Source organism: Andrographis paniculata, unplaced genomic scaffold, assembly GCF_009805555.1.
Source record: "Andrographis paniculata isolate CXL003 unplaced genomic scaffold, ASM980555v1 Contig34END, whole genome shotgun sequence".
Taxonomy (NCBI): domain Eukaryota; kingdom Viridiplantae; phylum Streptophyta; class Magnoliopsida; order Lamiales; family Acanthaceae; genus Andrographis; species Andrographis paniculata.
In genome coordinates this window covers 4,562,589-4,582,832 of record NW_026137567.1, presented here as the reverse complement: position 1 = coordinate 4,582,832, position 20,244 = coordinate 4,562,589, and the positions used below count along the sequence as shown (strand labels likewise).

The 20,244-nt window shown below is 34.9% G+C and overlaps 3 protein-coding genes across 7 annotated transcripts; 1 reads left to right on the top strand and 2 right to left on the bottom strand.

Annotated features, from left to right (window-relative positions):
- The first annotated feature begins 413 nt into the window (after nucleotides 1-413).
- On the top strand, nucleotides 414-8,802 carry LOC127248667 (NAD-dependent protein deacylase SRT2). 2 transcript variants are annotated; one of them, XM_051271125.1, is made up of 11 exons: nucleotides 414-600; nucleotides 1,510-1,552; nucleotides 1,645-1,876; nucleotides 2,610-2,675; nucleotides 3,729-3,774; nucleotides 4,646-4,806; nucleotides 5,374-5,503; nucleotides 6,487-6,648; nucleotides 7,242-7,369; nucleotides 8,199-8,298; nucleotides 8,380-8,802. In XM_051271125.1, exons 1-11 carry the CDS (start codon nucleotides 562-564, stop codon nucleotides 8,431-8,433), a joined length of 1,161 nt encoding a protein of 386 aa, XP_051127082.1. In that variant the 5' UTR covers nucleotides 414-561; the 3' UTR covers nucleotides 8,434-8,802. The 2 variants fall into 2 exon arrangements, with proteins under 2 accessions (XP_051127082.1, XP_051127083.1); XM_051271126.1 differs by lacking the exon at nucleotides 2,610-2,675.
- LOC127248668 (RNA polymerase II transcriptional coactivator KIWI-like) lies at nucleotides 8,536-14,857 on the bottom strand. Of its 3 annotated transcripts, none has more exons than XR_007838130.1 (5): nucleotides 14,695-14,857; nucleotides 14,481-14,586; nucleotides 12,869-12,891; nucleotides 12,666-12,793; nucleotides 8,536-9,130 (listed from the first exon to the last, which is right to left on the bottom strand). XR_007838130.1 is itself a non-coding variant. In XM_051271128.1 (4 exons), the coding sequence occupies exons 1-4, from the start codon at nucleotides 14,815-14,817 to the stop codon at nucleotides 12,737-12,739; spliced, it is 309 nt and encodes a 102-aa protein (XP_051127085.1). In that variant the 5' UTR covers nucleotides 14,818-14,857; the 3' UTR covers nucleotides 12,514-12,736. The 3 variants fall into 3 exon arrangements, 1 of the variants encoding a protein (XP_051127085.1); XR_007838131.1 differs by lacking the exon at nucleotides 8,536-9,130 and adding an exon at nucleotides 10,615-10,633; XM_051271128.1 differs by lacking the exon at nucleotides 8,536-9,130 and having other exon boundaries at nucleotides 12,514-12,793.
- Nucleotides 14,858-15,578: 721 nt separating this feature from the next.
- On the bottom strand, nucleotides 15,579-19,651 carry LOC127248666 (uncharacterized). 2 transcript variants are annotated; one of them, XM_051271124.1, is made up of 4 exons: nucleotides 19,534-19,651; nucleotides 17,278-18,410; nucleotides 16,493-16,567; nucleotides 15,579-15,889 (listed from the first exon to the last, which is right to left on the bottom strand). In XM_051271124.1, the coding sequence occupies exons 2-4, from the start codon at nucleotides 18,175-18,177 to the stop codon at nucleotides 15,773-15,775; spliced, it is 1,092 nt and encodes a 363-aa protein (XP_051127081.1). In that variant the 5' UTR covers nucleotides 18,178-18,410; nucleotides 19,534-19,651; the 3' UTR covers nucleotides 15,579-15,772. The 2 variants fall into 2 exon arrangements, with proteins under 2 accessions (XP_051127081.1, XP_051127080.1); XM_051271123.1 differs by lacking the exon at nucleotides 19,534-19,651 and adding an exon at nucleotides 19,243-19,527.
- Nucleotides 19,652-20,244: the final 593 nt, after the last annotated feature.

Sequence of the window (20,244 nt, the reverse complement as noted above, 5' to 3'; positions counted from 1 at the left end):
GTTCGTAAAGGATGACTTACCTTTATTCAAAATAAAAATAAATTAGTTTCGTAAAGAATGACCGGTGGGGTAGAAGTTGAACTTGTGATCGTAAAGTCACGAATTTAAACTCAAGTACCGTCAAAACTAGTTTGCAAGGATATTAGGTTCGATCGTGGGTTACCCAAACCATCAAAATAAAAAATAAATTATGTTTGATGATGGGACGGACAAAACGAAGGAAGTAGTACCCTAAGAACACAATTCATCTAAACACGTATTTTCTAAAACTAAACGGAACCGCCTACCCGCTTTGTCGAAATTATTTATGTCGGTCACCGAGAGGAGAAGTGGAAGTTGAAGATTGGGCAGGGCGGAGTTGGAAGCAGGAGGCGCGCGAGGCCATTGAGCGGTGGAGACTCTGCGACGTGGAGCATCCACCCATTGTGTTTCAGCTCACCTCTCCAATTCCAAGCAATCCAACTGCCCGATTAATTTGCTTTCTGCGGTTATACCACATCCTCACATTCCTCCTCCGGTCAATATACAAAATTCTTATTCAGGACCCGAAAATCAAGATTCATGATCGCTCCGCGCTCCCTGCACCGCCCCTTCATTTCCGTAAGTTCTTAAATGTCAACAGTTTTGCCTCAACTGATGTTCGTTTTGGTAAAGTTTTCATCTTGGTTGGAACGAGAATGCCTTCTCTAAGCCTGAAGGTAGAAGATGCTAGAGTATTTGCATCTGCCCAGGATTTAGTTGTTTTGGAAAATTTATGAATCACACTCTTCGATTTTTATCTTTTGGATGGAATCTGGAGCTGGAAATTGAATATTCGAAGAATGAGAAGAGATAGTTGCTCTCGTTTGACTATCCGGACATTGATTCACGCGTATCCATCAACAACGTTTGACTGTTTCTTAGGAGGGTGATAGATGATCGTCCAGGATTATTCCTAATTGTTGAGTCATACGAGTAATCCGAAAGTGAAATTCCCTCAGAAAATGAAAAGTAGAATTGCTAATAAAACGGAAAAAAGCGAAGACATGTTTTTTTGTTCTTCGCTCTTTGGCTTATCATGTTACGTTTGGATACCCATGGCGGCAAGTTGAACATGTTCCTTCCATTTACCCAAAACCCATTGTCAATATTAGCTGTTTTTGAAATACAATTTTATAAATGTTCGGAAATGGGTGAGATGCTACCACAGCTTTAGGAACTGAATTCATCTCACCAAGTGTTTTTGTTTATATTGCTTCTCTTTTCTCTCTTAGCCCTTAAATGGATTGCTAGCTTTCGTGATATATCTTGGTATTATTCAACCACGACCTACATTTTGTTAGAAGTTTTGTTTTCCCAAGTACTCACATTTATCTGCATATAAGCCTTTGCAGTTAAAAATTCCTGTGTAATAATGTGATATATGGATTCTTTATCTTCCCAAGCACTCACTTTATCTGCATAAAAGTTTTGTTATAAGTTTTTTGGGGTTCAAGTAGTTGTAATAATCATGCCTTCCTAGTTTTGCAGAATTTCGGGGCTGGGAGAAAGTTTCTCAGGACATTGTTGAATGGCAAGTCTTCCCTACTAAGTCTGTATAAACTCTTCTCTTTGTTTGTGTTCTGTTCCTTACTGATGGTTCGCTAACATGTTCTCTTTGAGCAGATTCTGTTCATATAACTAGTAGGAATGGAAAAGCTTTATGGAGGCCTAGATTTTTGTGTTCTCAACCTTCTCCAAAGTATGTGCAGAGAACCTACCAGATCTCACCTTCTGGAGCTTCAATGGAAAATAAAGAAATTCCTAAAAACTTTTTAAGAGACAAATTGATGGTTCCTAATTCAGATCCTCCGAAAGACGATGATGTTGGTCTTCTGTATCAGTTCTTTGACAAAAGGTATGGTGGTAGTGGATGGTCCATAGATTTTATATGTTAGTCCCAATATAATTTTAAAGGGGGTTTGTGCCCTATAGATGTGCAGTCCTTGATTTTATTGAACACTCTAAATTTGTGGCATGAAATTCATTTTATGAGCTCAACTCAGCCCAAAGCAGCACAATGAAGAAGGATTAGATCTTACTTTTCATCACTAGACTGAAATTTCTGTAGGCACAAGAGGATTGCCTGGCATAGATAGTTGTGACCGTGTGTTCGTAGTTACTCATTTATAATCTGGTTTCATTGATCTACTTATGCGAAATTTCCATCAGAAAGATCCTTTCCTCTTCCTAATGATGCTGGATGGAATGAAGATAACACTGTACTGTTTTGTACCTTAACTCTTGCTTGCTGGAATGGTTTGTTAGATTATGTTTATGTAATATTTCTGTTCTATAACTTCTTGAAAGGTACTTCGTGTTTATCGTTGCCTTTTAACCAGCAGATTGGATTGTCCTGTTTAACATTTGATAATGTGACTTGCTTGGTACATATCACATAAGTGTGCACTGGATACTGGAGTAATGATCTCAGGCTAAGGATAGCATCACTAAAAATGTTACTAGTTATTTCATAGGTTTCTTTCTTTTTTTCTTATGTCTTCTTTGTTTACAATGGCTTTTACAAAAATAAAGCCTTTTCAAATTGCAATTTTAGAGGGTGTTCTTAGTTGTGGGTATGTTTGTTGCAGCTCAAAGCTTGTTGTCTTGACTGGAGCTGGAATAAGTACAGAGAGTGGAATTCCTGATTACAGAAGGTGGTGTTTGGGCTTTTATTCGAGTAGTGATCCTAACCATTTCCATGTTCTATGCCATGTATTTAAGAATTTCCAGTTCCAATATAGCTTTAATTTTGTAGAAAGTAAATAATTTCATTTGTCAAGATAGTTTGGAATACTAAAACTTAGGAAGTGGTAGAACGAGCATCTGTGCTGGAGCTAGACCAAGTAAAACTAAAAATAAACTTGAAATTTCTAGAAGAATGAAATTCTAAATGTTGTCATCTAGTCGATAAGAATCACACAACATTATAATAGCGCATTAGACTGGTACTCTGATGATCTGTTATGGTGCAATAATGCTTTCTTGTTTTACAGAATCATGGAATAATAAAATTCTGTGCACTTTTTTGTTTTCCCTTTTGTTGGATATCTGTTGTGAGTCCACCAATATATATGGGAATTTGCTTTGATATCTAATTTGTCCATCCCTCTTTATATGAAATTTCCTTTCCATGCTCCTGATTGAAGCCATTGTATGCAATTTTTATCAATGAAATTTGTCGCATATTTAATCAATAGTATATGGTTCTTGCCTCTTACATTCACTCTTAGACTCTTTTTCATCATAATGGATTACTAGCATTTCTTGTTTTCATAATGTTCATTTATATGGATGTGCCTAGTGCATAAGAATTAATAAGCACATGTTTCTTGTCACATTTTCTTCTTCTGGATAAACCGTATCATTTCTTGCTTGTATTGTGGATGTGGCTTCTCTTCATATAAATAACGAACACTTGTTCTCTAGTAGTGTACCATAAATTTGAAATCTGAACATAGACTGTATATTAACTTTGGGGGTTTATTGGCTATAAATGATGTGATCGTGTGCATGATTTCCCTGTACATTTTAGTCACTTTGTTCTTATGGAACACTGACATGCATCTCGAGTCTGTGTGCACAAAATCCTACTTGACTTTAATGTTGCATACTGTCTATACTATTGATACCATATTGTTGGTTGAACACTTGTTTTCATCATATGAGATTTTGACTAGTCTAATTACCTTTTTCATGTACTTCGGCAGCCCAAATGGAGCCTACAGTACTGGTTTCCGGCCAATTACCCATCAGGTGATCTGAAGGCATGTGATGCAGTTTACTGTTGTCTTTACTATATTGATTCTCACTCTACTTGGGTAAAAATGTTAATTAAGTTCCATTACAGTAATATGATAATACATCTGCTATCTTTTGTTGATATTATATTGTTGGCTTGTCCATCCATTTCATCTGCCTCATTATTTGTTTATGGTTGCACTTGTTCATGGTATTGGACAATAAGTGTGAGCATGCACATAAAATGAGGGGAGCTGAAATCATAATATTAACATGGATGTGCGGTTGCATTAAACCCGATAGAGTGAATAGTGATTGCATTAGAATAGAATGGAAGGGAAGAAAATTAGAAACACATGTTACATGTAATATGGTTTGGTAATGTGTATAGGAGATGCATGGATTTCCATGTATGGGATTTAGAAACAAAGACTCCTCAATTAGGAGGGAGGGGTACATCAGTACATTAGATATAATTGAAAATAAACTATTAGAAGGTACATTTGCATCTAAATTTAGAGGAGTGAAGGTGTCGTAGCATTGCCTCAACTTTTCTGCTCAATGACCGTTGTAAGAAGTCTTCTCTAATGGTCCTTGAAGCAGTGCTTTGTTATGTTATGCAGTGTGTTGGTTCTTATTCCTGTGGTTGCAGAAATCTCCACCTTTGAACAAATATGATAATATACATTTGTGTCTCCCATAAACCTACATCGTTTAAATTTGATGACCCTTTGGTCTGTCTTTGTCTTTGTCATTTTCATTTTTCTTTGATTGATCTTAATTTTTAAAGCAACACTTTGTATCTTTATTTGGTGTGCTTGCATTTTTTATATTTGGTTATGGATGATTCAAATGTTTAAAGTTCTAGATATGCACTATTGATCAGGAATTTCTTCGTTCCAATCATGCCCGAAGGCGTTATTGGGCTAGGAGCTATGCAGGATGGAGAAGATTTACTGCAGCACAGCCAGGACCAGCACATGTTGCCTTAGCTTCTCTAGAGAAAACTGGGCTTATAAGTTATATGATGACACAGAATGTAGACCGGTAATGAGTCTTTACCTAATGTGTGCACAGCTTTGAAGTGTTATTGAGACTGTAACAATTTACAATATGCTCAAGTTGAGATTATCAACTTGAAACGTGTATTTTTGAATGATCATCTGGTCATAATGCTTTGTACAGGGCAAGGGCTACTGCAGGCACAAGCCTTTCCGTTGAATTTGTACATAGATGGATATAACATGACAGCCATTTAACTGAGTCATACTTAAAAAATCATACTGAATGAATTGTTCTTTAGCACCATTAGTATATGTCTACTAAAAATTATTTAATGCTCTCAAATGAAGATGATTTATTTTTCTGTTTGCTGGAACATGCTTACTCTTCCTCATATGTCAAGTTGTCTTTTTTTGCTTTAGCATCTATTTGAGACACAGATGTTAAGTTCTTACGATGTACTCGATTGCTCTTTATGAACTTCAATTATGACTTGAGTGATACGCTTATAATCAAATTCCTACTAGCCCCGTGTCCAATAAACTAAGTTGTTCAATGAGAATTTGCTCACACTTTTATGTCTTCCTAATCCGGTTTCATTTTGCCCCACAGGCTGCATCATCGAGCTGGCAGCAACCCTCTTGAGTTGCATGGGACTGTTTATGTAGTTGTTTGTACAGATTGTGGGTTTTCTCTTTCTCGAACATTATTTCAGGATCAAGTGAAAACTCTTAATCCTAAGGTTCGTTCTTACATGCCTGTTGCATGCGAGTTGTCATCCTATTTTTAAAAATGTTTTAAGATAGTTATTTGAGTGCATCATGATTTCAGTGAACAAGTCATTTATTTCCAGGCTGCTTCTTAAACATACTTTTGCTCATTTTAGTAATTATGTAGCTTATAGTTATGGTGGAGTAAGTGACGCCCAGCAGAAAGATTAGAGATTTAACATTTCCTTAATATGTTGATACTAATCCAAATCAAAGTGTGTCTATTTGTCAAAAATACCCAACACATTTCAAAGACATTAATATGTTCCACGCATTCATTATATTTATATTACGTACACAATTTTCTATACCTCACATAGAAAATTTTCACTAAACAAACAAACCCAATTATCAAAGTGACCTAGTATAGCATCTAGTGAATTGATAAGAAACTAAGGTCTAGCCTAGGATCAATATAAGGGGGGCTTGTTTTTGTATATTTTATGGAAGAATTTGATCTTTACTCCTAGGGGAGAATAAATTGTACAAATTAGTTTTTTCAATTGCAATCTAATATATTTTATAAGCTTTTGTGTATATGTTTATTTAAAAAATTTACATTGAATCAAGTCATTGATCTTATAGAATTAAACTTCCAAAGATGTTTTTTCATTTGGATAATCATAACATTTTTGGTGGATGGTTAACTAATTTTAAGCAACTTTTGTGTTTCTTATTTTGTCTGTTATTTCTTCAACATTTGATAAACAGCTCGTTTGCCACAATATGACTAAAATTTGAAGGCCACCTAGCTGCTGCTAATTAATATACATGGTGCAACAAAGAAAACAGGGGTTTGGTTTTTCAGTTCCAAATATGATGGCATCCACAGTTTGGATGATTCAAACCACAAACCAAAACTTCTGGAATTTTCTTTGCATTTTTATTTAAGCAGGCATGCTCTTGCTGTGATATAAATCTAAAATTCATGCAAGTACCTTTTATGTTATTGTAGTGGGCAGAAGCTATTGAAAGTCTGGATTATGACAGCCGTTCCGACAAGAGCTTTGGAATGAAGCAAAGGCCAGATGGGGATATTGAGATTGATGAGAAGTTCTGGGAGGAGGAATTCCATATCCCTAATTGTCAGAAATGCAATGGAATACTAAAACCTGATGTAAGCAACTTTCCTGTCATGTTGATATGGTTTCTATGATTAAGTACCTTTCATATTTTCCTTCAGCAAACATCTTACTTGATGAAACACTATTTATCTAAAAGTCAATATACATTTGAGAGATTTGTGCTTCAAAGCAATAACAAGACCCTATTACATCCTATGACAAGACACTTCCAAATAGTCTTTGTGAATAAAGTAAAGCTACCCTTTTGTGGAGTTTTGTCAATCTATCTTGATTTTTGAATGATAGTTTACACCTTGCTGACTTGGCTTGGGTTATCTTTAAAATATGTTATTAATATTATAATGAAATCATTCTCTAATTCTAAAAGTATGTTGAACTGACGGTCGAATAGCACTTATTCCTGTTAAAGTAGATGCTGATTGTTTAGGAATGCTAATCAACAGTGCATCAATAAGTTCACAGACAATTTTTTTATACTTGCAATAACTATGCTTCATATACATCCTCTTTATTTTGTCTCAAAATTCCAGACTAACCATTCATGTTTTATCCTGTGTCTGCATCGGTGGCTGGTTTTTTCTTCTAGTTGGTTTTACAATGTCTAATACAGTTAATATATTGCCAGGTTGTGTTTTTTGGGGATAATGTTCCAAAGGGTAGGGCAGATAGAGCAATGGAAGCCTCAAAACAATGTGATGCTTTCCTTGTACTAGGTTCATCGCTGATGACCATGTCTGCTTTCCGTCTTGTCAAGTAAACTTCATACCATCTTTATTCTATAGTTGTGTTATTCTTCTATCCTTGTAAAGTCCTGGTTAATAAATTCCCATTATCTCCTCATAACGTTGGCTGAACATCAACCTCAAGTTAACAACTGAATATGATAACGCAATAGAAGTTATCATTAATATGGTTTTTGACTGAGTTGTATAAGCTTTTTATAAGATCCTAATACATATGAGAACTTGTGAGATTTATAAAAGAATTTGAAATGTGCTTGCACATGATAACATATAAGATATAAAACCTTGTTATAAAATAATAAGCATTTTCCTATATTGAAAAATTCAACAAGGATTTTGTTCAAATTAGTTACAAAATAGTTGTATTGCATCTTATAGGTTTGTTCAATCCCTTTTGAAACTTAGAAGTAAAATAATAGTTAGCATCACATAAGCTTCAGCAAACATATCTATAAGATGTATGCAGTATAAGTTTAGCTACACAGGCTTTGGCCTGTTGCAGTTTCCCACAGTTCTTAGTTTGACGCTGTTTTAGAACTGCTTCTCTACCTAAATGTGGATAATCATAATTTGTTAGCCTAAAACTAAATTAGGCAAAATGAAATATATTTACTGCAGTAAAAACAACTCTTTGAATAATACAACTGTTTCTGGCACAGTTTATTTTGGTTGCTTCGAATGTTATCATCAGTGTTTATTGAGCAGTTCCTCTTTGCTGCATTATCCTTCTTAATTATGTACTTTATGAGCAGCATGGCCATCATACTGTTGCTATTATGGCTTCATACTTTCGGCATCCACTAATATCAGAGGCTTGCATGGATTTTAATTTTAATCAGGGCTGCTCATGAGGCTGGTGCTTCTACTGCAATTGTAAATGTTGGTGTCACCAGGGCTGATGATTTTGTTCCCTTGAAAATTAATGCTCGACTAGGCGAAGTATGCTTCTGTAAATATCTTCTCTTTTCGGTACCAGCCTATTATGTGGAATCATGATTATTGAACTTCCTGGTCATGCAGATATTACCGAGATTACTTTCAGTTGGATCCCTTGGCATCCCCCCTACCATGTAGCACATTCACGAAATCTAGTTTGCAAATTTCAAACTAAAGCCGATGTTTGCCATAGAGAATGTCATGAATATGGAGACAAACCATAGGGAGATGGGGCACATGAGGGAAGATCAATAAATCTGCTAGTCGTGCACACGAGGAGTATTGTTATTATTATTATTGTTACTTTTTTTTTTTGTCAATGTCCATATATGTTGTCTTAAATTACAATTAGGAGACTCATGTTCTGCCCCAGCAAAATCAATGAGGCAAAATCCTTCTGCTCAATAAATATATATAGACTGGCAATATGCAGAACTGGGAGCCACAAATGTACCATAATATGGAATAACTTGATATTGTAATATGCAGAATTGTTCTCATTTATTATGACACAGTCGAGACATAATCTGTATGTGTGTGTTTTGAGCTTATACATATCGTCTGATTTAGAAACCTTGTATTTGTGTTACTTCTGCTTGGTATTATATCAGTATAGACTTAACAATCCAACAACCTTGAAGACTGAGTAAAGTAACATGATGAGCCTTGAATTGGATGCTGATTACAGGTTGCATTTTCAGGTTCACAGACTCCTTACCACATGGGAAATTGTCCGTGCCTGGTGGTAAATCGAGCTCCCTTTACCCGAATTAGTGTCTGTACTCGAAACTGGAAGTCTCTCTATGTTCAGCTGTAAGTACTGAAACTCAATTCTCTGTTCACATACACAGAAACAATGCATTAGATTATGGTCATCTTACAACATTCTCATGGCATGTCTCTGTTACAAATAGTGTGAATAATGGGAGTTGGATGATTGTTGACAATCAATAGATAATTCTGGTTGAATTTTCTTTCAAAGGGATCAGCATCACAAAGTGGAATCGTTGTTTGTCCGTTTCTGACAAGGTACACGAATCTTGCTGTCAGTACACATTTGTTCAAAGAATATACATATTGTCATTGTTGATTTGTCGTGACAATCACACTGGAAGAGATCAATTGTTTTATCCTGTGACATGATATTTGTGGACCCCAAAAACTAATCACTATTCTATACATACTATACACATATATTTGGTAGATTTGGTATGAATTGTGCAATAATATAATAGAGCCTGGTGTTCCAGCACCTTCTAATGATGGATCATCTTTATTCTGTGTTTGGATTGTATAAATCTTGAAAGGGTTTCAAACCATTGGAATCATATAGTAGGATTATGTTTCAAATCCTCAAATGTTCATCCTTATATGGGTTATATTTCGGGTATGTTTCTTTTGAGGTTTGAATTTTAAGTTTTAAATAAATAAGTGCATCTCTTTCCCTTTCCCTTTCGAGCCTCTTTGATCGGAATCAAAATGCATAGTTAATTTACTAATTTAAATCAGTTATCCGGTCAGTACGATGGTACAAGTTCTAACTACGAAATGGTTTGGATAGATCCAAAACCTGTAGTGTTGTGAACATATGAACACTTGCACAAGTATTCATTAAAAAAGCATCCTGACAAATATATATATGTCTGTGAAAGAGACAAATACCTGAACTTGTCAAGTAACTCTTTCGATATTTTATTTATGCAGTGATGCAAGCAAGGGAGCAGAACCCATACGGCATGCCTCCTCCCCCCTCTCATAAGAAGTAAGAAATTGTATATTTCATTTAATTATGTTTGGGAGTTGTCATCATCGATAAAACTAATCAAATTTCCAGTGTGAGGACAATACATTTCTTGTACTTAAGGCTCTATTTTCTTGTCCGTTAAGAGCAATGGGATTGGTGCAGGCCTGCTCATCCATGGCATATTCCTTGGTAACTTATTAATTAATACATACATATATACGGTATTCGATTACTCGGTTGTAAGTGAGATGGGAATGAAAGCCAGTAAGTTGAGCAAGCGGCTGAAAGGGCCACCGTTGATGACACCGAAGGGGTATGTCCCGGTAGCAGTTGGTGTGGGTCAAGAGACACGACGGTTTATGGTTCGCACCACAGCGTTGTCCAGCGCCGAGTTCTTGCAGCTGCTTTGCCGATCCGCGGAGGAATATGGATTCTGCAATGAAGGTATTTTGAGAATCCCTTGTGATGCTAAAGCCTTTGAGGAGTGGATGACAGAAAGGTTCTTGGGATCTTCAGTGACACCACCGCCGCCGCCGCCGCCTCCGCCGCAGCATACGGGAATTCATGGTTCTTGATTTCTTCAATGGTGGGTGTCTGTTTAGTTAAACAGGTTAGGTGGTTTGCTGTTCACTTTGATGGGGGAGATACATGACATTTCATGTCAGGGTGGAACTTCTTTCAAATTTGATCTTAGAAAGATATTACATTAGGGCCATAGAGACCTGTGGGGTTGATTTTTTACTTGTGTGTTTTCGATACTGTACATATCATGATATACATAGATTCATCACAAGTAATATGTTGAGTAGGAGGAGAGAGAGAGAGATGAAATTGAAGGAAATCAAGACGCCACATTGAAAAAGGATACATAAACAAGCTGAAAACTTCAAGTATAAGAACCAAACTTAAAAAGGATATATATGTAAAGGAGTATAACGAAAGTGTCATTTGGTAGAACCACAAGCACCTAAAAGTAGAAAATATAGGAAATAGGGATGTTACTGCAAGCATTCAAGAGATCAGGGACTAGGCTGCACAAAAATTTACAATGTTTTATTTCCAAAGATATAAAATTTACATGGATCCAGTTGCCTAATTGTCCAAGGATAAAACCCCTATTTTTTATTTTTTATATTATATTAAAAATTAATTTTACATTCAAAATATCCTATTTATATCACATCATACAACTATTCATTGGGATGGGGACACTAAAGATATTATTACCGTTGAGCTAAGTCTCGCCTTATATAACACATGCACCCACATCTAAGGAAATGATCGCCTTATATAACACATGCACCCACATCTAAGGAAATGATTGATTATGAAAATTTGGTACTTAAAACACACGTTCCCGCATCTAAGAGAGTAAAGATTCTGAAAAATTGTATCTAATAAGTTTTCAATCCAAAAATTGTATTTAAAAGTGGAAAATATACATCCTACATATATTCAAATTTAAATTTAAAATTTGAATTAAACTATTATGATTTTTTTGATTCTAAGTAAATGAGCATCTCCTATATCTTTGTATAGGAATAGGAGTTGGCTTCTTGTATGAGGTTGAGAAATACAATTCATGCAAAAATTTTATAATTACACGCATTTTGCTTTCTCTAATTTTGATATAGCTTATTACTATTCGAAAAACTATCCAATCGTTATTATTATTAGATAATACACTCTCTCCAACATATATAAAGAAAAAAAAAAAAGAAAAACATGAAACCATAGTTATAGAATGAATATATGGATGTAACATACACATAAAAAAATGAATAGAAGTGACAATTTCAGGCCGGCCTAGTCCATTTTTATTCCGTTCCCGTTGGTAAAAGAAAAGAACTAACCATTAGATGTACCGAAATTTTGGGATTGGCCCAACCTGAAATTTTCGGGCTTATGTTTTTAGACCCAAGCACTATTTTTTTGCACCAAGTTTAAATCGAAATTTCGGACTGCGCCTATTTTTGCTAGGCTCTAAAAATGAGGAATTATACTGGAAAGAACAGAATCAAAAGGATTCAACTGCAAAAAAGCAAAGATGTAGGCATCAAATTAGTCAATTTGAAAAGCAAAACTAGTGGGACCAAATTGAAAAAATTAAAAGAATGAATACAGCTTTATACAATTTGAATATATATGTCTCTTAACCTTTGTTCTTTTTATTTTTGCACTTAGATCCCTATACGTCCGTTTTCTTAACACTGGTCCCTATATTTTAGTGTTTCCAGTTTGACCCCTGTTTCTTAAAAATCTTTGCGCAACTATGTAATTCTACTTAGAGCAAGTATGCAATAGAGAAAAATGAAGGGACCAAATTGGAAATTTCATAAAGATGGGAAAAAACATAAGGATTCAGAGGGCCTCAAAGAAGTCAGTAGCCGGTAGCTGCTATCGAACCATAACCAAAACCAAACCTAAAACTAAAACTAAAACCGAAAAGATAATAGCTTTGAACAACTGCTTCATCAGTCACCCAATTTTTGAATTTCATTTCATTTAATTTTCCAGAGGGTACATGCAAAGCGGTGCTGAGATGAATCTCACAAACCACAAATATTAAAAAAAAAAAAACAAACAAACAAACAAGACATGAAAAATGTGAGAATTGATTACCTACCTACAAGCAAAACCCGACACCACACTTGGTTTTCTTGTGTTCTTTTCCTTCTCTCAGCAGTCTACGCCTTCTTAATCATCACCAAGCTCCTTGTCAATTTCATCTGCATGTTCTCGCAGAGTTTTCCACTGCATAATAATTTTAGATAAAGGTGAGGAATATCTTGAATTTTTCTTCTTAAGTAAATTCGAGGCAAAGCATACCTGATCCAAGCTCAATGAAATACCTGCAATCAAGATAAAGTCCAAGTGGAATGAACAGAGTCAGATCCCACAAATGAATGCATGCATACATACACTCAAAAAGTGTCACTTATTTTTGGGTTCAGCTTCGAAAAGGCAAAATAGAATTTTAAAGATAAACACTTTCAATAATATTTAGTTGATTTTCATATAGTAATCATGCTTTCATAATAGTCAGTAATTAATTTAAAATCTCTTTATCTTTCTCACCAGTAATTTCAATAACTTGGCCAATTTATACGATACACAAATACTTTTTGCATATTTTTGTGAACAATGAACATTGCAAAAATCTTACGATATCAGAAGATATGTCATTGTAGCAATATTATAAATCACACAATGTGAGATCATACCTATAATCTGCTTTAAATACTTTTCTAGCCTATAATAATTTCAAAAACTTAGCTCCGTTATTTTCACTATAACTTAATACAAAAACCAAGAACATAAAGTGATGAAAACATACCGAAATATAAAAAATTGAGCAGAAGAGAAACTTTAAACTGTAAAGAAAGAAGATTAATAGTGGCGGGCTAATTAATATACATATTACAAAACATCAGAGATTACAAAAAGCAAAAAAACCTGACACGTGATATGCCAAGTTTCTTGTGAGGTGCTGTTAATATATATTCTTGTAATCGAGCTGCATTGTGTGGTGCAATTCCCACATTGCAAAACTGTTGCTGCTGTGACAATTTCAGCAGCAACAGCTGCCAAAGCATTTAATATGCTGTGGAAATCTGTGGGGAATTTCGCCACCACATCGTGTGGCAAGTCCCACCAAACCCATCTATCTGGTGCGACTCGCTGGATGGTGTGGCAAGTTTTTCTAAATCTGACCAATTACATGAAATAAATTAAATGAAACAACAATATATTTTCCACTGTAATTTTATTCATTAATTTTTAATAATATTAAATTTCCTTGGTCATAGCTAGCATAATAAAACAATAAATTATTTTAACCTTAATTTAAAATTTTCCACAATAATGATATACCAGAGGAAATTAAATGATCCAAAAAGAATCAAGGGTGGAAGTCAATAACCCACACATTTTGTTGTGGTACAAACAACAGACAAAACTCAATCAAAGCCTCCACAAACCATTCTCGGTTGCAAGCTAATGAACTGAAGTTATGTATAAGTGTCCATATTTAAAACTAACAATTGTTTTTGTTTGAGTGATTTGTTTTGATTTCCACTTTTCACATATCCCCCTCAAACATGAAATCAAATATCTATCCACATCAAATAACTATTCAAATTCAAAATTTTTCTATTCAAATCAAAACCCCCAAACAGACACAAAAACTCTCCAACTAATCCACTTCCAAACACACCAATGCAAGGCTTTAAAACTACTGATTATTTCCCAAATTTAAACGAGCAAGTAGGACAGCTACTCAGAACAGCACTACTTCATTGGGAATACCAACAGTCATATCTAATTATATTCAAGAAAGTGAAGAAAGGCCAAGATTTGAACAGTAAAAAAAGATGTCGTGATAAACAACATGAATTGGCTACTAGTAAGAATCAATTTCGTCGAACGAAAAAATGGATACCTTTCTTGCTAGGCAATTCCTTGCCGTCTTTAATATAAAACTCCCTGATATCCACCACAACCTTTCCCATCCAAATCCTTACAGACACTTTGCGATTCTTCGAAAGCTTCAGTCCGAAAACCAAAAAAAATGCCTAAGTTAGGGAAAACACGCCATGAAAACTAAAGAAGGGTTTTACTCACGGAAAACACGCAGCCCAACAAAGTAAGCACACCTCACAGATGAAAATGTTATCAGACTCATCATCATCATTTTCAGACTTCAGAGACTTCTTCTGGGGCTCGTCGCCGTCGGAAAGTCCATCCTCCTCTCTCGCCTTCTTCCCTGGCCTCGACATTTCTCCCTTGACGGTTGCAAGTGATGGATTTGGGGGAGAATGTTCCGAGTTTTATAGCCGTTTTAAGATTGAATTTTGTAGAACTTTGGGCTGGACTAATTAAACAGTCCCGTTTATCCTGGATAGGCCCATTTCCCTGTACCAATACCTACAAAATCAACACAAAGAATTAATTTTCTGTTTCGGTAAAATAGAGACACTTGAAAAATATAAAATAATGCAGCTATCTAAATGATTAAAGAGTGAAAATTATGAAAAAATATTTTTAATAATTTTTTTAAAAAAAAATTATAAATTATATAACATGTTTTGTAAAATTATATTCAAAAAAAGGTAAAAATATTTTAAAAATAAAATTGAACATCCATTTCTCTCTATTGATATGAGAAATTAAATTAAAAAAATAGAAATAAAAACCTTACTTGGCACCAACGATTGGCTCGCCTGAGAATCGTGTCCACTAGGTTAGGTTAGGACACCGGAGGATAAGTGTCCACCGGGATACCGAACCTGTGAATTTTCTTTAATTTTTTTTTTAAAAAAAATATTAAATTATTTCAAAAAAAAATTGAAAATTATAAATTTTCAAAAAATAAAAATTCATGTTTCCACAAAGGGTCCTACACAGACCAAAATAATACTACGGAGACCTAATGTTTTTTTAGGGTAAAAATTTAGTTTGTTTACAGAAAAATGTTCAATATATGGTGTGGAAAAAATTCTCTCTTTTTCTTTTTCTCAACATTAGCATTATACATTGCTGGAGAAGCGATTTAATATACGCTCTTATAGGAACATGAGGATCCATGAATCAAGTGCACAAGTATCTCATGATTGATTATACACTCACAATCACAATCACACAAATGGGACAGAAAAAAAAAAAAAAAATAGGACTCTATAATTGACAAAGAGCTAAAGCCATATGACACAAGAAAATAATTGAGGGAAAGGATCATGTTGTGTGAGCTCCATGAGTTCGGGATGCCCATATTCCAAACACAAGAAACCAGAATACAAACAAGATAGCCCAGTACCGAGCAGGACCATACTTGATTCTTGTCAGCACAAACTGCACATAGATTGAGAACAACAGTCGATGATCTTTATAGTGCAAACAGTCTCATGCAAGAAATGTGATAAAAGGTTTAGAGTTCGATAATAAAAAGACTGCAGGATCAGTGTACTCAACAAAGGAAAAAAATGCAAACCATAAGCCTAGAGACTACACCCTATTTAGTTAATATATATGCAGTATCCGTCCGTAAACAAACCTATTTTACTCAATTCATAAAGACATCAAAAGCAATGCAAACCATGTAGGCTTAACATGGAGGATAATTTCTGTGTTTCTAGATAAAGTTAAAAAAAAAGGCATTTTCTTTGGCGTGTCACATCTAAACCTACATAGATCATCTTGAGAATGATTTGAAAAGATTTGTGAAATTTATATTGCTTTCTTTTCCTTCATGGTTATTTTTTCATTGCTGATTTGGAAAAAAGGTAGACCTCCCTTCTCTACAAGCCGCATTACTGATATCAAATGTTTGGTCACGAGTAACTCAGATATATATCTTCACCATGCACAGAGTATCCATAGGTAATTATCGAATCCCAGATATTTAAAGAACTCATTTCATAATATTATCAACAAGAAAGCAGAAATCAAACTTACAAAGCGGAAGAAAACTACAACAGTGAGTGCGCAGACACCGCCAAGAAGAATATGCAGGCCATTTCTGGCAGTTTTCTGCAAAGGAAGATGAATACTCACAGTTAGTGTTGACAAGGTAAAAAATAGCAAGGTAAATACACCTAGTAAAGAACTAAATTGGAAGTCACTAACATAATCAATCTACTATCCAAGATATCACAAGAATAATAACTTCTTCCTGTCTAAACTTTTCTGGGAACAAAGTGGGGAAGGCTTAATAAGCTGTGACAGAAAATGATCATGTTTAATGTATGGCTTTAATACATTGGTATTGTATGATCTGTGATTGTTATGTTATGATGATCTGATTTTTCATTCTTGAAATCAAGAATGAGAGGAAAGATAAGAAAATAACAATACAAGACACATTAGGTGCAAGAGCAATTGGGAGTGGAGCCTTGTACAAAGGCTAAATGAAATAGGTGGCTCCGTCAGGGAAAAAACAATAATAAAAAAGCAATTTCTAGGCAATCACAATCCAAATACTGCGCAATTAATACAACACCAAAAATCAAAACTTGCTTCTGTGTCAGAACTGGAACACAACCACCATATTAGTAAAACTGAAACATCATTAAGGATCATAACTTGTACATTTGATATTGAATCAATTAAATCAATATAGCCTTTTACAATGCAAGCAATTTGAATAACCAAGAGCATCCATAGAATGGGATGGAGTGAAACAGAGAAAACAGGAAAGAAACCATGTGAAACGAAGGAAGATTTATAGAAATTCCAAGTACCTTTCCAACATGAGGTGCAAGAAGCCATGCAAGCGTAACAGTCAGTAGGCCTGTCGCAAGCAGGATACCAGTACCCTCCACAGCCCATTTAGTAGCAGTATTTTCTTCAGAGCCAGGCTCTTCCACAACCGTATTAACTGACGGTTGTTCGCTCACCACCTGGGACACAGTGACAGAGCTGTTGTTATGTGGATTAAACCACAAGGAAATTTCACTCAATCTTTGCCTTCGAATTGCAGCAACAGCATCAGGATCTACACCAAAATGTGTTTGACATGGTGCAGGATTGGGCTCACCATTAACAATTCTTTCTCTTAATGCTTCATACTCTTTCAAAGAAGCCAATATCTTTTTTACGTCTGCAGATCTTATGTTTGTGGCCACAGAACCACAAATTTCACAGACAGTTGACCCATGATTGATAAACCACTTAAGAGCACAAGCATAATGTGCTATAGCAAGGTCATTCTTACAAGCACATCCAAGGTCAAATAGCCTGTCATGGTTTTCATCAAAGCCTAACTCTACATCAGTAGTACAAACAAAAACCTCTCCTGTCGGACTAATAAACTCAACCAAGTCAGAGCCTTTTAAATCACTTTTCCGGTAGGAAATGTTGTCACTATTGAATGAGGCAGCTTTCGATTCAGAATTCAATTCTTCATTGCCATTAATCAGGCTGCAGGGTGGTGGAGAAATACCTAAGAATCCTAGTGCAACATTTCCTCTTCTATCTGGTTCACTACATTGACAAACACGACAAGTCACCATACCAGCCTCCTTGTCTATGCCATGACATGAGTCTTCATTCCTTGATTTGGCATCATTCTCTGTAGGCATGCTTAAGCAAATTTCTTCACTAACTGCACCAGTTTCCTGGGACTTCTCTTTCTCCATCATGTAAACAAATTTGACACTAAAGAACAGGTACTATACAGCTTTCAGGACTAGCACTATTTTTAAACCAAAAACATCAACTGTGCCAAGTTTTCCATTGCATGTATCTATGAGACAGCAGGCGTAACAATCCCATCCCAAAGCATTTTCATCGCAATTTAACAGAAAGCAAACAAAACTATCTTATATTTTCTCGGAAATTTGAGCTTCTTTGGAGTCATTTTGAAGAGTACCACCTGTTTACAAACAATCGAAATTGAATTCAGTTCTTAAGAATCACATCGTTCTTGTAATTCTAAGATTAGAAAGTACAAATAAGTCTTAATATAGAAGATCATATGTAATCCATTGTAAATCACTTTTTCCTTGAAATTATTTGCTTTACCATGGGCTGCACCCTGTAAATGTGAACACACAATACTTGAATGTAATATATTATTTATCATACATATGAAACCTTCAATATTTAGTAATCATATCTGTTCACAAGAAAATCGTTATGTGCAAACAAATACTTCTATTTATATACATATTATATTAAAATATTTTAAAAACCCTAAACCTTAAAGCATTATCCCCAATACAATTATACCATCCATCCAATGAACTCTAACAAAAAGAGTACTCGTACTGGAATGGATGCCCTATTTCAACAAAGTAAATGTAACCAAAGAACACTTCAAGTAAAGGACAATGAAACAAAGAAGGCGTACATGGTCAGTACAAGAACCACCTAATAACAGCCAAATCGATCTAAGCTAGAACACATTTTTCATTGCTGCATGCCATTGCTTTACTATAAATAATTTAAGTGCTCTCTAATACATACATAAGAGAATCGGAAGTTTTTACAGCTCAAATAAAAATGCACTACGGCCGTAATTTGGAGTCATTTGGAAGCGTAAAACTACTAAACTACCCTACGAACCCCAACCACATTCAATTGTTAACAGTATCTTCACTGATCACATCTTTTCCCCTCATGATAAATCCTTCCCGTGCAACCAAAGTATGGAGTTCTAAAAAACAACAGACTCTATCAACAAACGCAATTTCAAGTAACCATACAAAATAATGAACATGCCCATCGGAGAGCATTTTGCTGAGACGAACTTTCAACAGCGCACAACCACATAATTGAATCACAATAGGTAGAAAATCCTTGTATTGGAAAGAAATCGGTGTGTTCCAGATATTAAAAAGGCACTAAATCCTAGTTGAAGCAACGAAACAAACACTATCGATCAAGAAGCCGATGAACGCCAGTTGGAGCAAACAAATGATGCTTTCCAACAAATCAAAGTGGCCAAATCTAACAAATCGAAGATTGAACATAAAATGAAGCAGAAAGGAAGCAACCTCAGATAAGCAGCGTAGTAAATCGAGCGAAGATGTGGCAGTGGGTGGCCAAAACCTCGCTCTCCCTGTCCGTGTCTCACTCCAGTATGCAGTGATGCGACAGTAGCATTTATCCAGGAGTAAATAAAACTGTATTTTATATGTTCCTTCAGAGAGCCGCTTAACATTAGATGCTATAGTTGCAACCACATCCTTCAACTTCATTGCATTTTCATTTTGACCCACAACTGTTTTCGAGTTATGCTTACGGCTGTTTAAGCCATGAATTTTATTTCTTTATTTTTATATAAAATATTTAAATTCAAATCAAAATTAAATAAACTTTAAATATTTACATAAATTTTATATTTTTATGTATTTGATAAAATAATTAATATAATAAAAACTTCATATACTTTTATAGAAAATTATGATAGTATATAATAATTTTTTAAAAAATCACAATAAACATAATCATCGTGTGTGTATATATATATATATTCTATTTTTATACTAAATTACATTTTTCAAAATATACTTATATTAAACACATATTTTTATTTAAAATGAGGATTATTATACCAATACAGGGGTTTGCACTTCGAAAACACGTGGTATTGTTCTGTGGTTATAACTCTTGTGTGTGATACATGGCTGGCCAAAATCAAATATAAAACAAATAGAGCACACAAGATTTGTTAACCTAATTCGATGTAACTACCTACAGAGATT

Bases quoted from the DNA above. Each gene is read 5' to 3' on its own strand.
- LOC127248666 (XM_051271124.1), bottom strand. From the start codon at position 18,177: ATGATGGAGAAAGAGAAGTCCCAGGAAACTGGTGCAGTTAGTGAAGAA. The intron at 16,568-17,277 runs GTACTTGGAATT...CTTCCTTTGCAG, and splicing joins TTGCACCTCATGTTGGAAAG to AAAACTGCCAGAAATGGCCT. The intron at 15,890-16,492 runs GTAAGTTTGATT...ATCTATGTGCAG, and splicing joins TTGTAGTTTTCTTCCGCTTT to TTTGTGCTGACAAGAATCAA.
- LOC127248668 (XM_051271128.1), bottom strand. From the start codon at position 14,817: ATGTCGAGGCCAGGGAAGAAGGCGAGAGAGGAGGATGGACTTTCCGAC. The intron at 14,587-14,694 runs GTGTGCTTACTT...TTCGGACTGAAG, and splicing joins ATAACATTTTCATCTGTGAG to CTTTCGAAGAATCGCAAAGT. The intron at 12,794-12,868 runs GTATGCTTTGCC...ATTATTATGCAG, and splicing joins TTTCATTGAGCTTGGATCAG to TGGAAAACTCTGCGAGAACA.
- LOC127248667 (XM_051271125.1), top strand. From the start codon at position 562: ATGATCGCTCCGCGCTCCCTGCACCGCCCCTTCATTTCC. The intron at 601-1,509 runs GTAAGTTCTTAA...CTAGTTTTGCAG, and splicing joins TGCACCGCCCCTTCATTTCC to AATTTCGGGGCTGGGAGAAA. The intron at 4,807-5,373 runs GTAATGAGTCTT...TTTGCCCCACAG, and splicing joins ATGACACAGAATGTAGACCG to GCTGCATCATCGAGCTGGCA.